The sequence below is a fragment of the Physeter macrocephalus genome, unplaced genomic scaffold, assembly GCF_002837175.3.
Source record: "Physeter macrocephalus isolate SW-GA unplaced genomic scaffold, ASM283717v5 random_1126, whole genome shotgun sequence".
Taxonomy (NCBI): domain Eukaryota; kingdom Metazoa; phylum Chordata; class Mammalia; order Artiodactyla; family Physeteridae; genus Physeter; species Physeter macrocephalus.
Genome location: NW_021147015.1, coordinates 1,458 through 25,000, shown reverse-complemented (window position 1 = coordinate 25,000; position 23,543 = coordinate 1,458). Strand labels below are relative to the sequence as shown.

General features: G+C 45.5%; 1 protein-coding gene across 1 annotated transcript; it reads left to right on the top strand.

The window, feature by feature from the left end:
• The first annotated feature begins 6 nt into the window (after positions 1-6).
• On the top strand, positions 7-12,342 carry ZKSCAN1 (zinc finger with KRAB and SCAN domains 1). Its single transcript, XM_028487290.1, has 5 exons — positions 7-168; positions 419-572; positions 2,588-2,679; positions 2,952-3,078; positions 5,346-12,342. The coding sequence occupies exons 2-5, from the start codon at positions 446-448 to the stop codon at positions 6,239-6,241; spliced, it is 1,242 nt and encodes a 413-aa protein (XP_028343091.1). The 5' UTR covers positions 7-168; positions 419-445; the 3' UTR covers positions 6,242-12,342.
• The last annotated feature ends 11,201 nt before the right edge of the window (positions 12,343-23,543 follow it).

Genomic DNA, 23,543 nt, shown 5'->3' with positions numbered 1-23,543 from the left:
CCAGAGATAAACACCAAGGAGCAGATCCTGGAGCTGCTGGTGCTGGAGCAGTTCCTTTCCATTCTGCCCAAGCAGCTCCAAGTCTGGCTGCAGGAATACCGTCCCGATAGTGGGGAGGAGGCTGTGACCCTTCTGGAAGATCTGGAGCTGGATTTATCAGGACAGCAGGTAAGAAGAGGGGAAACCTGTCATGTGTGAGCAGCACGTGGACTTTGAGACTGGAGCAGAGAGAAAGTTACTGACTTAAGGTTCGTATTAATAGTCCTCGTGGTGCTTTGATCCTGTTCTGCTTGGATATTAAAAAGTATTCTGGCCCTGTCCTTCCTGCAGCCACTGGTCTATGTACTGTCTTTTTTCGTTTGTTTAAATTCCTGTTTCAAAAGTGATTTACCCACAAGCCCAACCTGTTTGTCCTCAGGTCCCAGGTCAAGTTCATGGACCTGAGATGCTCGCAAGGGGGATGGTGCCTCTGGATCCAGTACAGGAGTCCTCGAGCTTTGACCTTCCTCATGAGGCCACCCAGTCCCATTTCAAGCATTCATCTCGGAAACCCCGCCTCTTACAACCACGAGGTAAGAAGCAAGGTTTCACATACGGGGAAAGAAGCCAGCTCTTCAGGGTGGGAGTGCCCTCTCTGTGTTGCTGAATGCCTGTAATGGAGAAACAGGTTTACTTCTATTGTCCTTATCACTAAATATCAGAGGAAATATAACTTACAGACCAATGTCAGGAGTTCAAGAATGTTACCAAGGAGGTAAGTGAAATGTGCATAATGAACTTGGGTGGACATTATATTATTTGTTGAATTGTTAGTATTCTGGATGTCTAGCAGGTTTTTTTTTTTACAGGGAAGTCCTAGGAAGAGATGAGATGTAGCCAACACTCTAGTGTGTCGTAAATTATCTTTAAAAGGATCATTTATCAATTCATTTTATTTAAAATGTATAAACTGCTGTGTAACATCACTCTATTTCTAGGTTACTTTCAGAAATTCCAAAGAATGGGAAAAGGATGGAAAAAATATTTTGTTTTTGGTTGAGGAACACGAGGCAAAAAGAATCACTTCCGGGTCATGGCAGTAAAAGTCAGCTGAATTCGTTTTCCTTTGAGGGAAATATTAACAATATTTTTATCCAATTTTAAAATCAAAGCTGATACCTAGAATATCAGTAAAAGAAAAAACATGCTAAAAGTATGGTTGTTCAGCAAGAGTTGACAAAGGCACAGTCCTTAATCAGTGTGTTTATTTATGATGACATTCAGGATAGGAATATTAGAGCTTAAGGAAATATTGTCTGCCGTGCATTCTGCAGGATAGCCAGCGCTCGTAAGCTGGAGAAAGCCTTGCGAGCCAACCCGTGCGCTGTGATGTTTATCCACCGCTCTCCACCCAGTCCCGTTAGGTCCTCGTAGGGGTTGTGAGCTCTCTCCACCAGGTGAAGTCAGGAAACGGAGGAGGATCTTCGTGGTTTCAAGTACCAGATTAGGGCTTCAGGTTACCAGAGTCACAGCTCTCCAGACCCTGGAATGTACAGTTGTTACGTCGTAAATAGTCCTTGAAGGAATTGAGGCGTATGCACTTATTCTCAGTCTCTCTTTGTGCTGCTCCTCTTCCAGGGTGTCTCCTAACTCTCAGAGGGTTCAAGTGCTGGGTACTTGATCTTTTTTGACATTTTGCTTTAGCTTATATTATTGCTGTATATTCTGAAATAGTTACAAGATTTACTAATTCCGTTTCAAATTAGTTTTTCTAGTATCTTTGCAGAGCAGTAACATCATCTGTTCACCAGTAACATTTCAAGATCTAACATTACTTGGCAAGGGAGGGTTTTGATTTTGCTGTTTAAAATTTTTCCAGTTTTTCTTGCACATCACGGTTAGTGTGATCCTATGTTGTAGACGTCTTTTATTAGATGAGTGTCAACCCCCAGACCTTTATACATTTGTAAATGTCTCATTGACACTCGAGCCATGTGTGCATTTTATCCAAAAACTGTGGCTAAGTGAGGGAGAAAAGCAGAGGGACAAAAAAATGGCAGAAACTCACCCAGAAGTAAGAAGAGCCCCTTCCTTCTCTGTGTTTCAAGATATTACTACTAAAGATTTTGAAAACTGTTGCATTTTCCACAACTGAATGGAATTCTGAAGTCCTGGTATACTGTTCGTTGGACTGGAGAATATTAAATTATGAGCCAGGTTTGAATGTGGGCTGAGTGTTACCTACTTCTGTGGCTGAGAGTAGGAACGCGGGTTCTAGTTCTGGCTCTGCCCTCTTAACAGGATGATGTTAGGCAAGTTGTTTACCCTCTCAGGGCCTCGGTTTCCCCTTCTTTAAAATGAAGGAGTTGGACCAGGTGATTTTAAGGACCCTTTTATGACTCCTTGTTACTCCTGCTTAAGAACAGAGGTCTTGGGAAGACACAGATCATGCCTTTTCTTTCTTATATTCTCTGTAGTTCTCAGTTCCGTAGTTAAACACTGAACATTGGGCATGCTGGTACAGGAAAGAGGGTGCCCCTGGGCCCTTCTTTGAGGGGAGGCCCAGAGCAGAGCTGGCTTCACTCACAGCTCCTTTCTCCTCCCTCAGCTCTCCCTGCCACCCACGTTCCTGCCCCTCATCACGAGGGGGGTCCCAGAGACCAGGCGATGGCATCTGCACTGTTCTCAGCAGATTCCCAGGTGAGCTGTGGGCCCCTCTGCCCTCCTGAATCCCTCGCATCTGCCTCTTCCTGGGGCTCTTTCAGTGGTCGTCACCGGGACACTGGCTCTTGATGTCCCTTCCCACAGAGTAGCCCCACTCCCACCTGTCCACTAGAGCCTGGCGTGGTCACCTTTTCTTTCCCAGTATCCTGTAGGTTTGCAGTCACCTCCGTCCCTGACTCCAGGTTCGGGCAGTGGGACTGTCCCTGGACTTTGGGGGAACTGAGTGTGGGGGTCTCGTGTTATTTCAGGCAATGGTGAAGATCGAGGACATGGCCGTGTCCCTCATCCTGGAGGAATGGGGATGTCAGAACCTGGCTCGGAGGAATCTGAATAGGGACACCAGGCAGGAGAATTATGGGAACGTGATTTCCCAGGGTAAGATGGCTACAGGATTATTGTCTGATAAGATTGTATTGCCTCTTTTTCTGTTAGTTCTGGGATCTCTGATGTGTTAGAGACTACTGAGCCCCTTTCTTCAGACCAGATAGAGAAGGAGAACAATTTGAGTTTCTTTAATCCCAAAAGCCTGGTACTGGGACTTCCTGATTCCAGGTGGATTTTTTACCTCTAGGTAGTTTTTGCTGTTTGAAAGCAGAAATACTTTTATGTTCTGAATCCCCACCTCTTCAACTACTCTGTCACCATTGAGGATTCTGCTTCATTCCCTGTGGATACAGTTAAGTGCTTTTGTCGGGGGGAATGTCTGTATTTCCTAGTATAGAGGGCCAGGTGAGAATTGATCCATCAATCTAATCCTAACCTGGGACCATGTTCCTGAACCTACACTGCATCCTGCCATGGGCTTTCAGTCTTACCTCCTGTGAGCGCTGCTCCACGACAGCTCTGTATAATTCCATGAACTTGCACCTGTACCTCCCTTATGGTCAGGATTCCCAGATTCCAAACCTAATGGTGATCTTCTGTGAAGAGCTCTGGCTCCTGAGTGTGTAGTAAGAATAAAGAACTTCTAAGAGGCATCAACCAGATAAGACAAGGTGACACAGTTGACAAACAGTCCCATTTGTCTCTATTAGGTCTTAACCCCTGGGAGACAGTACTGCAGGAAGCTCTCAGATCAGTCCTGTCGTGGGGAAGGCTACTTCCTAAGACTTCTGCCTGGGGGGAGGGCAGTGGTAGGGTGAATGAAGGGAAGTTACGAAGAAAGGATGTTACAGAAACCTCAAGTTTTGTTTTGAACCATAGGGATAACTGGGGTTTGCTGTTTCTTAGTACTTGCTCTTTGGATGAGGTGAAAATTAAGCCACAAAACTGATCTCTTTTTGTGAGCCGGGTAGTACCCACCCCTTGCTAACTTAAAACAAAACAAAACATTGGGAACAGCCGGGGAACTATCCAGATTATCAAGGACCTAGGCTTGGAATTCAAAAGAAGTAGACCAATTTCCTCTTCCTTATGATCAGGTCAGTATTTATGGTGATTTCATCACTCAAGTCAGAGGTTAGATACTCAACCTCAGTGATTGCGTTGAGATAGTGCACAGTCACTTGGAAAGGTTTCTTAAGGCCAAGTAAATAAAGAATAGATTTGGGATAGTTTGGTTTTCTTCCTAGACAAACGTTAACATATATAAAACAGTGTTTTTGTACTGAACAATTTTTAGTCTATACTTAAAAAACAGGGTGGCACACAGAATATAGCAATCCACAATAGGAATATATTCCAGTGTTTTAACAGGCAGATTGCTAAAATCAGAGGATCAGCTCTGCATTTGTAAGATCTTGTCTTACATTACATCCTTTGTGGGCTGTCTCCGGAATTGTTTTCAGTCTCTTTGTTCTCAGTAGTTCTCAGTCGTTTGTTAGTGCTGGTTTCAGTTACATGTACTAATGCCCTAACCAGCTTCTTCACCCTCATCCCTGTTGCTTGAGCTGCTCTCCCTGGTGGAGAGAAACTAGTTTCTGTGTCTGAAGGTCTGCGTAACCTGCCAGGTTCAGCGCTCCTTGTTTTGCCTGTTAACTATCACCTTGTCAATAAAAATCTCACAGAATTGGCAGAGTATTTGCTCTTTTTTTATTAATTGCATTCCTTTCTTTCTGGTAATACCACTTATCATTTTCTAGGAAAGACCTGTCCATTCTCTCTTTTTTTTAACTCGTAAATTCTTAATTAGAACTGGAACATGATTTTTTTTTTTAATTTTTTTTTTAGCCTCTCAGCATGTGGGCTCTTGGGTCCCCAACCAGGGATTGAAGCCGCACCCCCTGCATTGGAAGCACGGGGTCTTAACCACTGGTCCACCAGGGAAGTCCCTGGGCCATGATTCTTTTAATGTGTATTTATTCTTTCAAATTAATTACCGGGTGACCAAATTATAGAACCATGAGTTGTGACCTCTTATGTTCCTTAATTCCTCAGCCCTTCCTTCCTTCCTCGCCTGGTTCTGTTCCCTCTGCACGTTCCCTCCGTTGTCCTTTCCACGCTTTGCCTGCCCTCTCATTTCCCAGTTCTACTCCCTGTTGTCCCTATGTTTTTTCCCTTGTTTTTCTACTATTTTATCTCCAGTTAATATTGTGAGGTCATTTTGCAGGCAGGTAGAAGCTTCCTGGAAAACAGTGTCACTTGAGTAACCCACATATTCAAAAGAAAAAGATGCTATTTGTATTTTTTATTTATTGTGTCAGGTTGTGAAAACAGGAATGAGAATGAAGAGTCCACCTCAAAGGCTGAAATTGCAGAAGACTCAGCATCACATGGGGAGACCACAGGAAAATTCCAGAAAGATTTTGGAGAAAAACATGACCAGCAGGGCAGAGTAGTAGAAAGGCAGCAGAGAAACCCTGAGGAGAAAACTGGAAAAGAAAAGAGAGATCCGGGGCCAGCTACAGTCAAGGAAAAAAAAAACCCCAGCACAGGAGAGCGAGGTCCAAGGGAAAAGGGTAAAGGACTGGGGAGAAGTTTCAGTCTGAGCTCAAACTTCAACACTCCCGAAGAAGTTCCGACAGGAGCGAAGTCCCACAGATGTGATGAATGTGGTAAATGCTTCACAAGGAGCTCAAGCCTTATCCGCCATAAAATAATCCACACCGGAGAAAAGCCCTATGAATGTAGTGAGTGTGGGAAAGCCTTCAGTCTTAACTCAAACCTTGTCCTGCATCAGCGAATCCACACAGGAGAGAAGCCTCATGAATGTAACGAGTGTGGCAAAGCCTTCAGTCACAGTTCAAATCTCATTCTGCATCAGCGGATCCACTCTGGGGAGAAACCCTACGAATGTAACGAGTGTGGAAAGGCCTTCAGCCAGAGCTCAGACCTCACTAAGCACCAGAGAATCCACACTGGGGAAAAGCCCTATGAATGTAGTGAATGTGGAAAAGCTTTCAACCGAAACTCATACCTTATTTTGCATCGGAGAATTCACACCCGAGAAAAGCCCTACAAGTGCACGAAGTGCGGCAAGGCCTTCACCCGGAGCTCGACCCTCACTCTGCATCACAGAATCCACACCAGAGAGCGAGCCTCCGAGTACAGCCCTGCCTCCCTCGATGCTTTCGGAGCATTCCTGAAAAGCTGTGTGTAAAGCGAGAATTTGTCAACAAGCCATTTCCCCTTTTTGTTTCTAAAATTATTTCAGAGATGTGTGCCCATGGAGGGGAAAAAAAAGCCTCAACAGGTTAAAAAAAAAAAATCACACTTACGGATCCTTACAGTTACATCAGCAGTGTTCTGCCTTTGCCTAGTCTGTGGGCGTGTAATTTCCTCCACAGCCCCTGCAGGGAAATGCTAGTCATAGGGATGGATAATCCACATGCTATTTCCACACAGGATAGAAGCACACACACAGGAAAATGTCAAGCTTTTCAGTAATGAGGAGACCTTTAAGGCGCTCTTGAACTCTCCACAACCACAGTACATAATTGAAAGACTAAGATCGGCTCTGCGAAAATGACACCGAGGTTCAAAACCTGCTTGCCGCAAACACACCCTACTTGGCCAACGTCTTGCTGAACCTTATTTCTCAAAAAAGAGGGATAGTTTGAACAAAAACTACATCGGCACATGCTGCTCAAACTAGTTATATATGTACGGTAAGTTCTATACAGTCGCTGGTAGCCTACCAAAGCTATAGAAATCTAGGACTGTGCTGTCAGTATCAAACCAAAGATTTCTATCTCTTCCTGAAAGAGAGGGCATGTGCACCAGTCTACAGTTCCAAAGGACGGCTGCAGATGTAGATGGTTCCCTCCTCATGACTGAGATAAATCCTACTGAAATGGCAACCGTGATTCAAAACACTTCTCTCCCTTTGCGAAATCCCCGAATTCCCTAAAGCACTAACGCGTTCCTAACTGCGTTTCTCTACAGGTTAGCACTTGATTGCATACTGTCCTTGAATCTTTTGTTGTTCCGTGTGTGAAAGTTTTCATCACTCCCCAAAAGAGATGCTTCTCTCGTCGGGGGATATATTTATATCCCTGACAGCCGTGGACACAGTGCTGACCACATGAGAAGTGCTCGTTAGGCCTGACTTCTAGCAGGGTTTGTACATTCACGACAAGGCCTGTGAGTCACGAGTACCTGAAATACGGTAGCGTGGCCCAGCTTGTGAGCCCGAGGTGTGGCTAAAGCTCTAGGGTCGCATGCTATTTTTGTCCTAAATATAAACGAAGGGTGCTGGTCAGCCACCAGCATAGACTGTCTAGACACGGATCAGAGAGTAAATACCGTGAAATGTCAGACGACTTTGTTGTCATCCGTCATCTTAAAGAACAATGTGAACACTTACTAAGGCAAAGATGGCAAAGATCTTAACCAGAATTTCTTCAGTCAGCTGCTGAACAACATGATTTGGGCACTTTCTGAATCATTTGTAACTTTAAAGTTCAAAAGATGTGATTTCTGTTGCTTTTCAGAAACAGGAACATTGGAGGGAGCATTTTTTTTCCCCACACCTTCCAGAAACTTCGGAAAGACCTTTGAGATCGTCAGCTGGCAATTACTAAACGTGTCTGTTGCTCTGAGAAGCTCACCAACGTGCTAAGATGTGGTTGGTCGTATTGTAGTCATACCGCACAATGTCTTTTCTGTTTCTCATCACTAGAGACTGAGGTGAGGTTATGAAACTTTGATCTTTCCCATCATCTGTGCAGAAGGATGCATTAGCTTCTGCGTAGAAGCCAGCGACAGACCATTTTCAGATGCACACACAAGAGAACCAGGCAGCATGGGTCACACAGGAAGTCATCAGGCAGGGCCTTGGGTAGAGGTAACTGCTCGTGAGAGCGCGCGAATGATTGTGGACAGCCTTGCAGGGACTTAGAAACAGACTAAGAACACACCTGAAGACTAGCCCCGTAATGGGAGACCCCTCACATAGAGTTTGAGATTTTCCGTCAAGAACTAAAACTGTCACTCGTCACTGGTTTGCTAGCCAACATCCCCAGCCTGTGAGACAGTGTCACTTCACAGGGAACCATGGAGGTGGGGGCAGCTGTGGCCTCAGCTTTGGGCCAAACAGCACTTTTTCTCTGGCCTCTCTCTATTACTTGGAGCCACTCCAGCTTCCCGGTAGCTCCAAAGCAGTTGCATCAGTGTTGCCTGGGGGCACTTTAAGGAAGTCAGCTGGTGACCAGAGTATTCTGTCCATCCAATTTAAGAAAAACAGGAGAGATACTCCAGAAGAGCACACCTAAGTAACTTTTTATAGTAAGGGAAGGTAGAAGAAAAGCTTTTAGGAATTTTCTTCAAAGAGTGAGACATAGTGGTGGTCGCATAGAAAACTGCTGATGTTTTGAGCTAAGGCTTTTGCTGCCAGGAAGCAACTGAAAGCAGTGAGGTGCTTAACTCCGGACACCGATCGAAGCACCGACTGTTGTGAAGAGAGAAAGAACACTCGTCAGGTCCACCCACATTGGCTTTTTTCTGCGGACATGATTCAGCCATCATTTCTTTTTAATGGAAGTTAGCTATAACCTGTGCCCCACATTTAATTCCCATTTCCTGGGACATCGTACTGACTGTGTGGGATGGCCACGGGCGTTGCTCCAGATCTTCAGCAGCTGGACTCCTTGAAGCAGCTTTTCTGAAGAAAACCGGCTACCACTGTTTATTAAAATCATCTGCATTGCATTCATTTATCAGCTCTTCAGCGCAAAGTGTAGTAGAGTCATGGCCCAAAAGGCTTACAACATCTAAATTAGTGCTGACTGAAGTATGTTAACAGTTTAAGTACTCTAGTTAACTGTTAGCATGCTAGTTGACCCAGTGGAAGTTTTTGAGGGGTTTTTAAAAATATACCTTAACCTTGCCAGGAAGAGAAGTAAAAGTCTTCAAGTTGTGGGGCATTTGTTTCTACTTCATCCTGTCAGGCAAGGCTAAAGCCTAAGACTACAGATGTATGAGGCATCTTGATATGGAAGGCACTTAGTATTTTATTAAAGGCATAAAAGTGAAACTGTGCTAAATATGTACAGAGAGGTTGACACGTTTGATACCTCAGACAATTCACATCTTACCTGGCGTCAGAGAAGTCATCCCAGGAAGGAACCTCTTGAATGTGATAAATATGGCAAAGCCTTTAATCACATCTCAGCCCCTAGCATCAGAAAGCTCACACTGTAAATAAACATTATTAATATTATATGTGAGGAAAACTTTCATGTGTAGCACTCATTGCTTTGGACAGAAAATGAATTCCGTCAGTATGTTCCCATCATGTATTGAATTTCAGAAACACTGCAGAGGAAGCTCAGTCTTAACTCCAGAGGATCCACAGAAGAAAAAAAAATGTGGGGAAATGCTAAAGAAATAGCTAAATGTACAACTTCTGACAAAAATTGTTAATGTTGGGTACTTCTATATATTTTGTATGACCATAATGTCAGTGTCTGTGTTTTGTACCTCCAGCCCCTGTTGTTGTTCTGTATATTCCCTGTAAACAGATAATGTATTTTTATTTTAATCTATTTGACCAGAACACATCACTCCAGAAGAGCAAAGTTTTGGAGTAGTGAAGGAGTTGATACGGTCATAGACAAAAAGTCAGTTCGCAGAACTGAGGAAGGGGAAAATGAGAAAAAAACCTTCATAGTTTGGTGCTTATCAAGTCAAGAGTTTAGGAGATGAGTGGAATCGCTAGGAGAGACAGGCGACTAGGGCACTAAAATGGAACAGTCTGCAGCTTCCTGAGAGTGTCCTCTTCAAAGCCAGGAAGTTGACCGCTTAGCTGCCAGATCACCATTTCAAGCAAGGAGAATGGGTTCTCGGAGCTTGTCGAGGGGGGGAAGAAGGTCCGCCCCCCCGTCAGTCAAGAAGAGGGCATGTCCTGGGAGGGCCAGTGGGACCACTTACCTTGACCCAATGGTGTGAAGCATAGTCCTGCTTCCTCCACTAACTCTTAAATTTCTGTGTTCAGAAAACTTGGGATAGGAAAACACCAGGATGGGCTCTTCCCTGGAAAACAGGCACACAGGCATCCAGTCCCTGGGATTGCAGAAAGGCTTGAGAAGCATTTTGCGGTATTCCTGTCTTCATCTGTCTCCTGTGTACCCTCCTTGCTCCCACTCACTTCCCCTGGCCTGTGATTATTAGGAGAGAGGGCTTGTGAAGATAAATAGCTGGGCAAGAACTTTTTTCTAATTTTTATCCTAGAGTTGATCACCTTTTATTGCAGGGTCTCGTTGTCCTGACGTCCTCATCTAAAGCTAGCTAACTGGGTTCATCCTACCATCCTCACGGAAGAGTCATCGGTGAATTGGAGTAACAGTATTCAAACGCAGTCACACAGCGACAGCAGTACTTACCAGCGGAGCCATGTGTTTGTGGGTCCCACTCTGCGCAACTTCTCAGAAATACTGATGAGGGGGCTATGGTTCCCCAGCTGGGAAACCACGTGAAGGTCTGCAGATTGCAAAGTGAAACGTAGAATCAGAGAAAAGGAAATCAAGTGGTATAAATAGATCTTTTCATAGAAGTTAGAGTAGATTTTTATTTCAACTACTACTGGAGAATATAATGAAAAGTATTATTTGAAAAGTTTCCCTAACATTTAGGTTTCGTTTTTAGAATGGACACACTACTGTACATTGAAAAGTAGTTACTTATTTTGCTATTCAAATTAATTTTTTATTATATCTAAAAATGAAATTATCTGTTTTACTTTTCAGAGCTTTGTAAAACAAACTTGAAGTTATAGGGAGGTAAGCCATCTCCAATTCTGCAGGTCAAACAAAAGTTTGGGAACTATTTTGGACATCTCATAATACAGAATGTCTTAACATGAGAACTTAGTTTCATATTGTCTGGTTCTGTTTTAACAGTGGATACCACAAACCTCATGTTTTTCTCTTATCCTGAAACAGTGGAAGGTAAAGAGTGGGCATTAGGTTGATTTCTGAACAATGGTCTGCTGTTTAACAGGTTTTTTGTTTTTCTTTTAATCGTTGAGATTCTCACCTTCATTTACTAAAGAATCATGACTCACTTCAAATTACACAGTAATCAGCAAAGTTAATTGGTCTTAAAATTAAATTATCTCCCTTCAGCAAGCACTCATTAAGCAGTCAGGCTGAGTGCGTTAAGATACAAAGAGTAAGTTCTGTGAGGGATTGAAAGGTGATGCTGAAACTGGGATTTCATTCCAGTTTCAGATGCGGGTTTCAAGTTCCTTTGGTCCAGGGAAGGGACCGGGCAGCTGCCCGAGTCGCTATTGTTTAGTCTCCCGACAAGGTCAGGTTCGCTAGGAAGGAGCGTGCGGGGGGAGGGTTGTAGGGGCCAGACTCCCAGCTGCGGAAGAGTGGTGAGGGAGCCCTGCGGAGGGAGAGGAGAGACTGCTGGGCGCGTGCGGGGAGCAAGTGCTCGCCTGCCTTCCCCACCCCCTGCCCCCACTTCAGCCACTTGACAGAGTAGGGTTTTAGTCCGCCGAGCGAGGAAGCAGGTTGTGACAACACAGGAAAATCTTGTTCTAAAAATCTATGAATGTAGGGGCAAGGGGCGGGATATGCAAGCAAAATCAGCAGTTCTTTTAACATGAACATAAGTATTTTTATTAACTTTTAGTTAAATAGAGGTTATTACACCCAGGTCAACGCGGTAAGTCTAAATCTATATAGAGAGCTAACTCAGGCATTGTCTTGTTTATCTGTAGACTGGATAAAACAAACCTTTCCTGTTTTGTCAGTTCCTAGTTTCTTAGTTTAGAATAAATTAGACGAAAAGAAACTGACTTGTCTTTGTATATCCGCAGAATTAAGTTATTGCTGTTGAAACCTGGCCTTTTCATTTCCCTGATCTTTGAAGCGTCCAGATGCTTGGTAGATGTTCAGTGAATGATTTTTTAATTGAATTTGTTCATTTAAAATCCTCATTAACATTTCTAGAACGGCTTCTTTCAGTAAATAATGGAATTTTAGAGGAAAAGTGGGGTTTTTTTTAAAGCTAGGGAACTCCTCCACTGAAAATAGCCATTTGATTGAGCGCTAAAGTTTCAGTCATGAGAAACGGCAGCAAAATAAATTGGTAATGCATTTATACTCAGTGGTCCATTTTAGGAGGCCGATGGTGTCTGACAAATTTTAGAGTAGTGAGGTGGGGGAAGGAAATTGTGGGGATTTGTAATAAATATTCTCTATGTTGTTTCTCTTCAGGATCATGGTAAAACAATAAATTATCATCTCTAGGTGGCAATAGTTGTGATGTTTGTTTCTTGTTGTCCTTGGTTGCATAAAATGCGTGTTTTGGGTAAAGAAAAAAGTATAATTTCAAAGTCAAAAACTAGAACTGTGACACAAACAATCCTCACCCAGATGACATGTTCTAGGTAATTTCACAAGTGCTTAGGTAGCTTCTTGGCAACAGAATGAAAAACCATGGAATAAAGTTGCTTTTAAATGATCCCCCAAAACATAATTTTTTCATAGGATGGAACCATTAAAATAACCTCTGGAGACTGGGATTGACATATACACACTACTATATATAAAACAGATAACTGATATGTACCTACCGTATAGCACAGGGAACTCAATGGCCTATACGGGGAAGGAAGCTAAAAAAAGAGTTGATATATGTATAACTGATTCACTTTGCTGTACAGCAGAAACTAACACAACATTGTAAATCAACTGTACTCCAATAACAAAAACAAAACCTTTGACCACTTTATGTGACTTAAAAAATTGAACATCCTAATAGAGCAACATGTAAAGTTGATATTTTAGACCTTCAAACTGAACTCTAACCTAATAACCTTGCTTTTGCATAACTTACTGAAACAAACTCAATGTGATTTTTTTCACTTTGTCTCATTTAGATAATTGATTTTTTTCCACCCTATTTAGAAACCAGAGAGAAATGCAAAGTGTTCTGTTTTCCTCTGCTCTTCAGTTTCCTTATCCTAAAGGAATACTAACCCCTGCCTCACTTGCTTTCCAGGGCTATGGTGAGGTAAACAAATTTTGTAAAAAGTAAAAGGTGGCACATGTGAAAAAGCAATGTATTTGTACTTAGGTATCACAACCAAATCTTAATTCAGGGGTACTAAACCCTATCCTGTCCAACTATCTTAGCCTAGGTTCCCTGAGAGCAGAACCTGAGGTCAGGGCTCGTGTGCAGATGATTTGTTTTAGGAGATGATTCCAGAGAACAGCAGGGTAGACAGAAGCTGGAAGAAATCCAGTGCATTATTGAACTTTGTCACTGCTGTGGACGATGGGCCCTGTGAGAGATTCTGGTCCTGAGTTTATTAACGGCTGGGTGTGGAGAGGACCAGAGACTCCAGCGTCCCCAGTGTAGACAAGAGCCCCAGGAGTCGTAAGGGTCAAGGTTACCTTCCAAGAGCATCTCAGCCTTTCACTGTGTCCAGTTCAAACCCTGGTAGCTTCCTCCTCCCTCCATTCCTGTGCCTTAGTTACAGAAAGCTGCCTGGGGAAAATCCGCAGACATGGCCCCTCCATGGCCCCTCCATGACCCTCGCCCCTGCTAGCCTACCCTCCTCTCTGCCGTAGTATTGGGGCCGCTGTCCGAGTGTTCCCTGCTCCCCAAGCTCCCAGGCCCACCATGGCCTCACCTCACCCTTTCTCAGCAGACCCCCCTTGATGTGCTCTCCCAGGGGCCTCAGGTCATCCCGATGCCTCGCTGTCTGGTCCTCCCTGCTCCCTAGAGCCCCTCCCTTGCTGCCTGCCGAGGGATGTGGCCTTGCTCTCGAGCGCCTCCAGGCTCCTCCTCACCCCTCAGTACCTGTTCTCCATTTAAATAAGCACAAACTTGTAGCTTTAAGGAGCAAAAGCAAATTTTTTAAATCTTTGGTTTGACTTCGACCCTTCCTTTTAGCTACCAAATTCCTCTGCCACGTGGACCGGAACTGCTGTTTTCATCTCTTCACCGCTGATATCCTCCCTCTTAAAGCCCCTGTAACTCAGCTCTTTTTTGTGTGTTTTTTTTATTTTTTGGCCACGTTGTACAGCATGTAGGATCTTAAGTTCCCCGGGGATCTGCCCCCTGCAGTGGAAGCACAGAGTCCTAACCACTGCACCGCCAGGGAATTCCCTTGTAACTCGGCTCTCATCCCAGCCTCTTAGATGGCACCATTAGAGGTCACCAGTGTTCCTGACAGAGCCCTTTCTCGTCTTCATTCTCCCTTACTTTTCTGGAGCATTTGACATTTCCTTGAAACCTTGTCAGTTGTTTGCATTGCACTACCCATCAACTCCTCTCTCTCTTCCTCCTTCACTCCTGAATAATAACCATGAGGTTTCTCTAATCCATACATCAACTTTGTAGAGACAGTTGCCCCATTATACAGATGTGGACACTGAGGCCCGTAACGTGAAGCAGCTGACCCCATGAGTGGCAGAGCTGGATTTAAAGCGAGGTGTGTCTGACTCCAGCAATCAGGTTCTTTCCACTACTTCATGTCCTTTCTGAGCTCAGTCATTCTCCCACCTGCATACGCCACCTCTGTGATCCCACAACTACGTTTATGGAGCAGCCTAGCATAGTGGTTACACACGCAGGCACTGGAGCCAGTGTGCCCAGGATCAAATCCTTCATCTACCACTTACGTGCTGTCTCTTAGTTTCCTCATCTGCAAAATGGACATAGCGTTATAAGCATTAAATGAGCCGTTACATGTAAGGCAGCTACAGCAGTGCCTGACCTACGTGTTCCAGAAATACTAGCTATTATTTCCTCCGTGGACCTCTCACTCTTTCCTGAATGTTAATTTACCCCTCACAAAAGTCTCCCTTCTTTAAGAGAAACACGCTGGCAGTGTCCTCCATCCCATGAGTCCCTAAAAGACGTTACCTTGAAATCAGGTCTTTGTGAAAATTTGGGACCCATGACAGTCCCAGATGTTATGGACAGAATTTCACATGGCCTCTGAGTCTCTCAAACTGCACTAATCCCTACTCAGTTCTTTCCCCTGCCCCAATCCTTCTTCAGCTCTTGCAATTCCAAATCCTCCGGGGAATGGTATCTCCTCTGGAGTCCTGGGCATCACTGCACAGGTTTAAGAGGCCTTTCTTGTCCCAGACTGCACATCCCTTCACCAGTAGCCACCACCACTGCCTCCAAGTCTCAGGTGTCTTTGGCACGGCCTCCACTCCAGATGCTTGAACACACACGTGCTAGCACGACTGCCCCCTGCCTGGATTATCTGTCCTGGATTATCGTGCGCCCCGCATTTGGTTCTGGACTCCACATTTGAAAAGAGAGACAGACCAACCGCAGGATGGTAAAACCAAAACCACCTCAGGTGTGCAATAAAGCGTTTTGCTTGGTGAGGAGAAAACACATGAGAACTTGGTCTCTGCCCTCAAGTATCTAAAGGCCTGTCATGTAGAAGAGGCATTCAGTTTGTTCTGCATGCCTCCAAGAAATCAATCTAAATCCCTTTCAACAGACATTATTGTCAGGCCATGTGCTGGGTGTCAGGAATAATGAAAAAGAAAGAGGTCCAGCAGTGAGTAAGGCAGATAAGTAAAGCCAGCTCTTCCCAGCTGCTACCAGGACTTTGGGCAAATTAGAAAAAGGCACCCCTTCCTCAAGACACTTGCCTGCCTTGTGCTATCGAGTTGTGATAACCGTACAACTCCCGATAAGAAGATGACTGGTGTTCCCAGGGTTCTGCAGGGCCCACGGTGCACACCCAGAAGGAATGGCCCTAGTGGAAGACGCTGGGAGAAGGAACCTCATTGCAGAGCCAGCCAGAGCAGGTGTCTGCATCGAATCAGGTCAGGTATGACACCCAGGGGTCCTGGGCAGGAAGGGATTTTGCAAGGGGGGAGGGCTGGGCCAGATGTCCTTGGTGATCTCCTTCTACTCAGAGATTATGCAATTTTTTTCTGGGTTCTTCCACCAACAACGGGGAACAAGCCGGCAACCTGCTCTTGTAAAAGCCTTGGCGGGAAACTGTACTGTCTCTTGTCAAGAAGGCAAGTGGCCCTCTCCAGAGGGGGTAGGACAACAACAACAAAAAAGGATCTGTGATGGGCAGAGCCACAGCCTAGGGCAGGGCGTGGGGGGGAGGGCAGTGCGCTGACATTAAAACAGAGATCAGAAATAATATGGTAGCCAAGAGTTTTGAAGATGAACATGTCCTTACTATTGGTACAGGTAATTACAAAGCTAGTTCACTCTCATGTGATCCAAACGCTTTAAAGTTCTCAGAGCAGGTTATTATTATGCCCATTTTCCAGATAATTAAGCTGCATCCTCAAGTCCTCCAAGGCTCATTAGCAACAGCGCTCCAGCTCTAAGCTATGGGGTTGTGTAACGACATCACCTTTATTCTCTTTTCATTTTCTTTAGCTGAATGAATGTCTTTGCAGCTTCCCAACAGGCTGTACGGGTGGAATCCCTCTGGGAAGAAAAAAGGGAAGTTTTCAGAGCTGTGATGGGTGAGGAGCTTTGCCTTGTTCTAAAAGAAACCAAGGTTTGATCGCCCTCTGCTGGCCAAGCATAGTGATGGCAGCAAAAGTAAGTGATGGCGAGACTGAGCGAGGAAGATCCAGAAAGCAACCTTTTTAGAGAGAACCACGACCACCCTGCTGGAAGAGGAGGGAGGGAGCCCAGACTTGCAGTAACTAGCGTAGCTTTTCCCCTTCCAGACCTCTGCTACAAAGCGGGGTCTTTTTCTTTTTCAAACCAAATAATCTTTCAAGACAAAAGACTTCGTTGTACAGCAGAAACTAACACAACATTGTAAAGCAATTATACTCCAATTAAAAAAAAAAGACAAAAGAAAACCAAGTAATGCAGAGAAAGTTAAGTGGGAGAGTATGGAGGTCATTTAAATGAGGAACCGTGGACCCTCAGAGGGTCATTATACACTTCACATTCCAAGATTCAGAAGCAACTTTCAGACAAGATCATAGAACTGTTGTAGGTGGTCTTTGGGACAGCCACACATGGTAGTTCCCAAATATTTTGAAGGACTGACAAGAACAACTGCATGCATTTTGTGAGAGAAAAAGATCAATCAAGACTAGGATCAATGTGGGACTTCCTTGGCGGTCCAGTGGTTAAGACTCCGTGCTTTCACTGCCGAGGGCCTGGGCTCAATCCCTGGTCGGGAACCTAAAATTCCACAAGCCTTGTGGTGCATCCAGAAAAAAAAAGACTAGGATCAATGAGTTGAAATTACAAGAAAGCAGATGTTTGCTTTTTGTTTGTTTGTTTTAATTTATTTATTTTATTTATTTTTTGCTGCGTTGGGTCTTCGTTGCTGCGCGCGGGCCTTCTCTAGTCGCAGCGAGGCGGGGGCTACCCTTTGTTGCAGTGCGTGGGCTTCTCATTGCAGTAGTTTCTCTTGTTGCGGAGCACGGGCTCTAGGCGCGCGGGCTTCAGTAGTTGTGGCCCGCAGGCTCAGCAGTTGTGGCGCACGGGCTTAGTTGCTCTGTGGCATGTGGGATCCCCCCGGACCAGGGCTTGAACCCGTGTCCCCTGCATTGGCAGGCGGATTCTTAACCACTGCGCCACCAGGGAAGTCCCCTAGATGTTTGCTTTAATTGAAAGAACTTTTAGCAAGTAGAATTCTCCAGAAGGCGGGAACTGTCCTCTAGTAAACTCCCTGCCACAGAGCTTTGCATGTTTGGAGACATCACACTGTGCGTCCCCAAGATGACACGTCACTTAGTCACCATTTATTGGTCTCGTCTGTATTATCATGGACCATGTATTATTATGGACCATGTCCATAGTTATTTGTTTACCTATCTGCCAAGAGCTACGTGTATTTTTCATTTTTCATTTTCTCCTTGTGCCTGAACCCAACGGCTGACACATTGTAGGTTCTCGGTTAGTGTTTGCTGAATGAATTCATTGGAAGAGTATGAGGTTCTTGTAAGTCAAAACTGTTCTGAAGAAGAAATGCAGAGCCACCAGCCACAATGGCTAACTTTTCCTTCGTCTGCTCTCTTGTGGTTTTGTCATATGGCCATGGTTATATCAACAGATGATAATGGATCACGTAAGTTAACTTATTTTATTTCCCACAGTCTGATTTGGATGGGAGCATACTGATCTTTTTAATCTGCTGAGATATAGTAAGGACACAGGATTGAATTAGAGCGTCTGGATTCTACTCTCAGCTCTGCTACTGATTAGCTCACTAGTGTGCCTCGGAGCTGACCTCTTCAGGTACAGGTGGGTTTCTTCATCTGAAAACAAGAGCTTAACCAGCTTTTCCCTAAGGTCTCTTTTGCCATCAGTATTTTGCAACTCTAGGCCCTTTGCTGTAGATAGAACGATGGGCTTGGAACGGGAAGGGTTTCCTTTAAGCCTCAACATCACAACTTACTGGTTGCATGACTCGGCAAAGATCCTTTTGTCTAAGAGGTTGGACAGAGCACTGCCAAGGCATCAATACATGTGTGGCTCAGGAATTCCCTGGCGGTCCAGTGGTTAGGACTCCGAGCTTTCACTGCAGAGGGCACGGGTTCAATCCTGCAAGCCTCACAGTGCGGCCAAAAAGACCAAACAACAGCAACAACAACGAAACACGTGTGGCTCGTGGAACTATGCAGGTTTCTGAGGTTTCTGGTTTCCCCCTCAGCCCGAGTGATTCTGTTCTATCTAGCTCTTGGCCACATTGCAAAAGAGCGTGTGGGATGGGAGATAATGTTGTGACTATTTTTAGAAACAATCTGCCACACACATTTATCTTCAATTTATCAATCCTTTGAAACACAATCCTGAGACTACTTACCCCTGTGAAATCTCTGTTTTATAGATCAGGAAACATGGGCTCAGGAAAGTAACTTCTCCAGTGTCTTACAAGTGAGATGCGGAAAATCAAGATTCACACTTGGCTCTTTCTTCAGAGTCTATACTTTTAAGCCCCTTACTGCCTCTGAGTTAGAAGCAGTCAGGATAATTGTTGTGTTTAAGGCACTAAGTTTGGGGGTAGTTTTTTACGTGGCAATAAAGAATTGAAACCAAGTGCTTAACACAGTACCGGCCCACAGTAAGTACTTAGAGGAAGTGTGTGGAGGGGGTGGTAATGGTGAATGAATGCCACTGGGGCTGGAGGTGAAGGGAAAAACTAACAGGAGTCTGGGGCAAGCTGTAGGTCATCCAGCCCCAAAATTCACTCTGCAAAACTCCTGTCCTCCGCATTCCCAGGGCTCTCCCACTTCAAAGCAGCACAAGATGATGCAGGAAGTGGCCGTTTTTGAGCAACTCTCTTAGAAAGTCCTTCCTTGTATTGAACTTTTCTTTCATTTCCAATCATTGCTCTTAGTTCTGTCCTCTGGGCCCCAGAAGACAAACTTCATTTTCAAGCGATGACACTTCACAAATTTGAAAACTAAGACTGCTTTGTCTCTCGTTCTCCCCTTGTCCTCTCCTACCTAAGGTAAGAAAAATTCTCCAGATTCTCCTAGGTGGAATGGCATGGTGTTCAGAGCTCACACCTCCCGATGATTTCGTCATTTCTGGATGAACACTGGGTTTTGAACACTCCTCTTAACGCGTCCCACCCAGAAGGGGCCCATCTTAGACGTCTGACCAGTGCGTGGGGGAATGAATGAAACAAGACTGACTGTGTGATAACTGTTGAAACTGGTCCGTTGGTACACAGGGGACTCGCTGTTGATCTTTTGTATGTCTTTGAATTTTTTTTGTTTTTTAATTTAAATGATCATAGAAAACATCAGGGAAAAACGTCTCATCTCTACAAATTTATGGTGCATTCAGACACGGTATCCCCTGCGCAGGCACGTTGCTGTCCCTCAACATGTGTGCCTTTTGAGGGACCAGGCAAAAGCAAACTCAGTGAGGGCCGGACGGGGTGGGGCTGAGATCGAAAACATTGAGAATCTACAGTCCCGTAACCTGCAGTTGAGCAACAGCGGTGGGGGAAAAGGTAGGCAAGGACCTCTGTTCCAAGTCCTGGAGCATCAGGAGCCTCTGGAAGGCGGCCTCTGAGATTTCTGCCCAGGAAGTTTCGAACCCGCAAAGCCCCAAGGGCACACATCTGAGTGTGATAACTGAATCTCGGGCTTCGTGGGCTAAGCGTGGGGCTCTGTGTCCATAACCGGGGACCGAGTTCTCACGCGGTGCCCGGCCCGAGGGTCACAGAGGAACCGGCCTCTGAAGTCCACGAGGAGGACCGAGGCCGCCGCGCCGAGCCCACGCCTCTCCTTGGCCCGGGGCGTCGGGGCCGGGGTGCGAAAACCGCCAAGACTTCATCTGGTCGGCCCCTCCTTGGTTAAAATAAATAAATAAATAAAGGAATGAGAAAGAGATCCCCGCTTGTTCACGTTGCGAGGGCGCCTCCACTCACTTTCGCTCCTCGACCTCCCGAGTACCCGAGACACCGAGATGCCAAAAAAAGACCTCCCAACTTCCTAGAGGGGCCTCTGCGGCCCCGCACAGCTCTTCGCGGGCGGGGCTATGACGCACTTCCGGCTGCGTCGGCGGCGGAGCGCGTCGAGGTGTTCCAGCGGCCCGAGCGGGTTTGACTCACGGTGAGCCTCCCGGTCCCCGGTTCGCGTGGCGGGCGGAAGCGGGAATGTCAGCCGAAGGGTGCGGGGAGGGACGAGTGGGTTAGGCAGCTGTGGCCTGTGGGGACTCCCCAGACCGGTCCTGGGAGTGTGGTGGGAGGAGCCCCCAGTCCTTGCCCAGTCCCAGACGGCGGAGGCGTTTGCTCCCTTGAAAGCATTCCCCCCGACCCGCGAACCCCACTAGGGGTTTAAAAAGTGAAAGTTGGTGTCTTTCGTGTTCCAGGGCAGTTTTTCCCTGCGCTCCCTGAGCCAAACGGCCCGTCAGTCTGAGCGGGGCTGCTTTCTGTTTTTCCCTGGCTCTCAGTAGGAGGTCCGAATTCAAGGCTAATTGATAAGAACTCGCCCGAGGGGGCTGGGGACCTCGTGTGAGAAACTGGGCCTCAGAAGTCCTGGGTAGTGTCTGTTCCAAGGGAGGGAATAGGGAGTGTTTTGTTCAGGTTAGAAAGCACGTAACAGGGATCTGCTTCAGTTTGGAAACACATTTTTAGAGGACCATTTATTTATAAATAGTTTGTCAAGGGAAAGGTGATCTGGTGAGTGAGGTACTTGGAAACCTCTTATATAAGGAGCAGTTGAAAGAACTGTGAAGAAAAGACAACTGTTTTCAGGTATTGGAAGCCTACAACGGAGAAAGTAAGTTTTGGTCTAGGTCCAAACTAGGATCAGTGAAGAAAGAAGATTAAAAAGTGATGCAGAATTTGGTGCAGTTTAAAGAAAACCTGTAACAATTAGAACTGTCCAGCAGTAGAAATCTGTGCTTCATGAATTATCAAGTTTGCCTGTGTAGGAGTTTTCAGGTACAGAATGAGTATGTCAGAAGCATTCTAGCATTAATTGGTAAGTCGTGTTAAATTGTTAGACTGTAACAATTTGGTTTATTTATGCCTCATCTTGTTCTAGAATGCATTTGGAGCACTTTGATAAGGGCATATAAGCTTTGGGAAATCGGCGTAAAAGAGGGGGAAAAAACCTCGGAACAGAACAAAGGCCTCTGCTTGTAGTAGACCATGAACTTTTCCTTGATGGGCCTCTTGTGCTGAACATTCTAGCGAGCTTAAAATAGTTCACTCTGGTTGAAGACAGTGTGAGTAATGGAGCCTCTGTTTTCTATTCACATGCTTTTGTATTTTATAAGCACCTATTAAGAAAAATTCGAAAGCTAAGACCTTGAGGGCATCCCTAAATGAACCTTTAGACAAACTCAACATGACCAGTGTGGTCATGACCAATACTGGCTTTGCTAGAGGCAGACAAGGAAATCTGAGAGGCAACAGGGGCTGAAATCTTTGAGACCGTGTTGGCCTTGTGATGATTTTGGCTTTTACTCTGTATGACACACAAAGCCTTGAAAGGTGTGAGCAGAGGAATGATGTGATCTGACTTGTGTTTAACAGGCAACAGATGATGGACTGGTGGGACAGCAGTGCTGGAGGTAGCGAACTCTGAATCTCTTAGTTGTAGAGATTTGCTCATGAATTGTGTGCAGAACGTGAAGGAGGAGTTGGGGGCCCAGGTTTTTTTGTTCCGGAAAAAACGGTGGAGTTGCCATTAACTAAGATGAGCAGCTTTGGGGGAAAGATGGGAAGTACAGTTTCAGGCGTGTTAAGCTTGAGATGCCACTGGACATGCTGGTGGCAACGTCAAGTGGGTAGTTTGTTGTGTGAGTCTGGAGTTCAGAAGAGAGGTCCAGGCTGCAGATAAATTGGCGGCTGTTGAGTATATAGATGGTACTTAAGCCACGTGACTGGATGAACTCTCCAAAGAGAGTGAGTACAGTTAGGAAGAAGGCTCCAAGCACCCAGCCCTCCACTCGTTTATGGCCTTGCTGAGGAATGAATTTGAATTGTGGGCACTGCAAAACTGGTGTGCTAGAATAAACCACTGAGCTGTTGAGCCAGCCCAGCCAATTGCCCAGCAGCAACATCTAGGGAAACTTTCTTCTTTAATTATGACTATGTATGTGTTTTGCAAAGGCGATTGTGTGATATAGTGTCATCTGTGAGTTTGAACTCGCCAACTTCTGGGAACAGATCCCATGTGAACGTGATACAGGACACTCACTGTTTAATGCCTCCCGTGCTGGGTTATAACTCCTAGTGTCTTGCAGAGTTTCCCAGGCTGGATCCCAGAAGCTGAGCAGTCTTTCCTGTTCTTGGGGTGCCCTCCTCTGAAGAGAGTGGGAAATTTTGTAACCAGTTATGTTACAAAGTTATTCCAACACTTAGGAGTTCCACTTGACAGGATTTCTAAGGAGTGCTCCCAGCGCTGCTACATCTGTATTTAGGTTATTTTAGCCTTCGGTGCTAATGCCTTTATTTTAAGAGACTAGATGACAGTGCTTCCCACCCCACCCCCACCCTCAACCCCCGCTCAGTTTTCAAGTAATCCTGAACTTGGGAGCTTCAGTATGTACTGGGTGCAGAGGGTGCGGCATAAACGAGTGTTCGGTGCTGATGCTGGTCCACTGTGTTGGAATACCTGTTGGCACCTCATAGGATGCTTCAGAATTTGGGTGCAGTAGAGGGGAGCCCCAGCTAGCATCCGAGAGTTCTGAACTAATTAGCAGCTGATAATTATTGACTTTCTCGTAAAAGCAAGGTTACATATTGAGGTTTTATTCCTAGAACCCCACTTCCTATATTTTTTTAATTACCAAAATTGATTACAAAAATAAACAAAGGGGAAGAGTCATATAAAATACATGTTTTGGGGGCTTCCCTGGTGGCGCAGTGGTTGCGCGTCCGCCTGCCGATGCAGGGGAACCGGGTTCGCGCCCCGGCCTGGGAGGATCCCACGTGCCGCGGAGCGGCTGGGCCCGTGAAGCCATGGCCGCTGGGCCTGCGCGTCCGGAGCCTGTGCTCCGCAACGGGAGAGGCC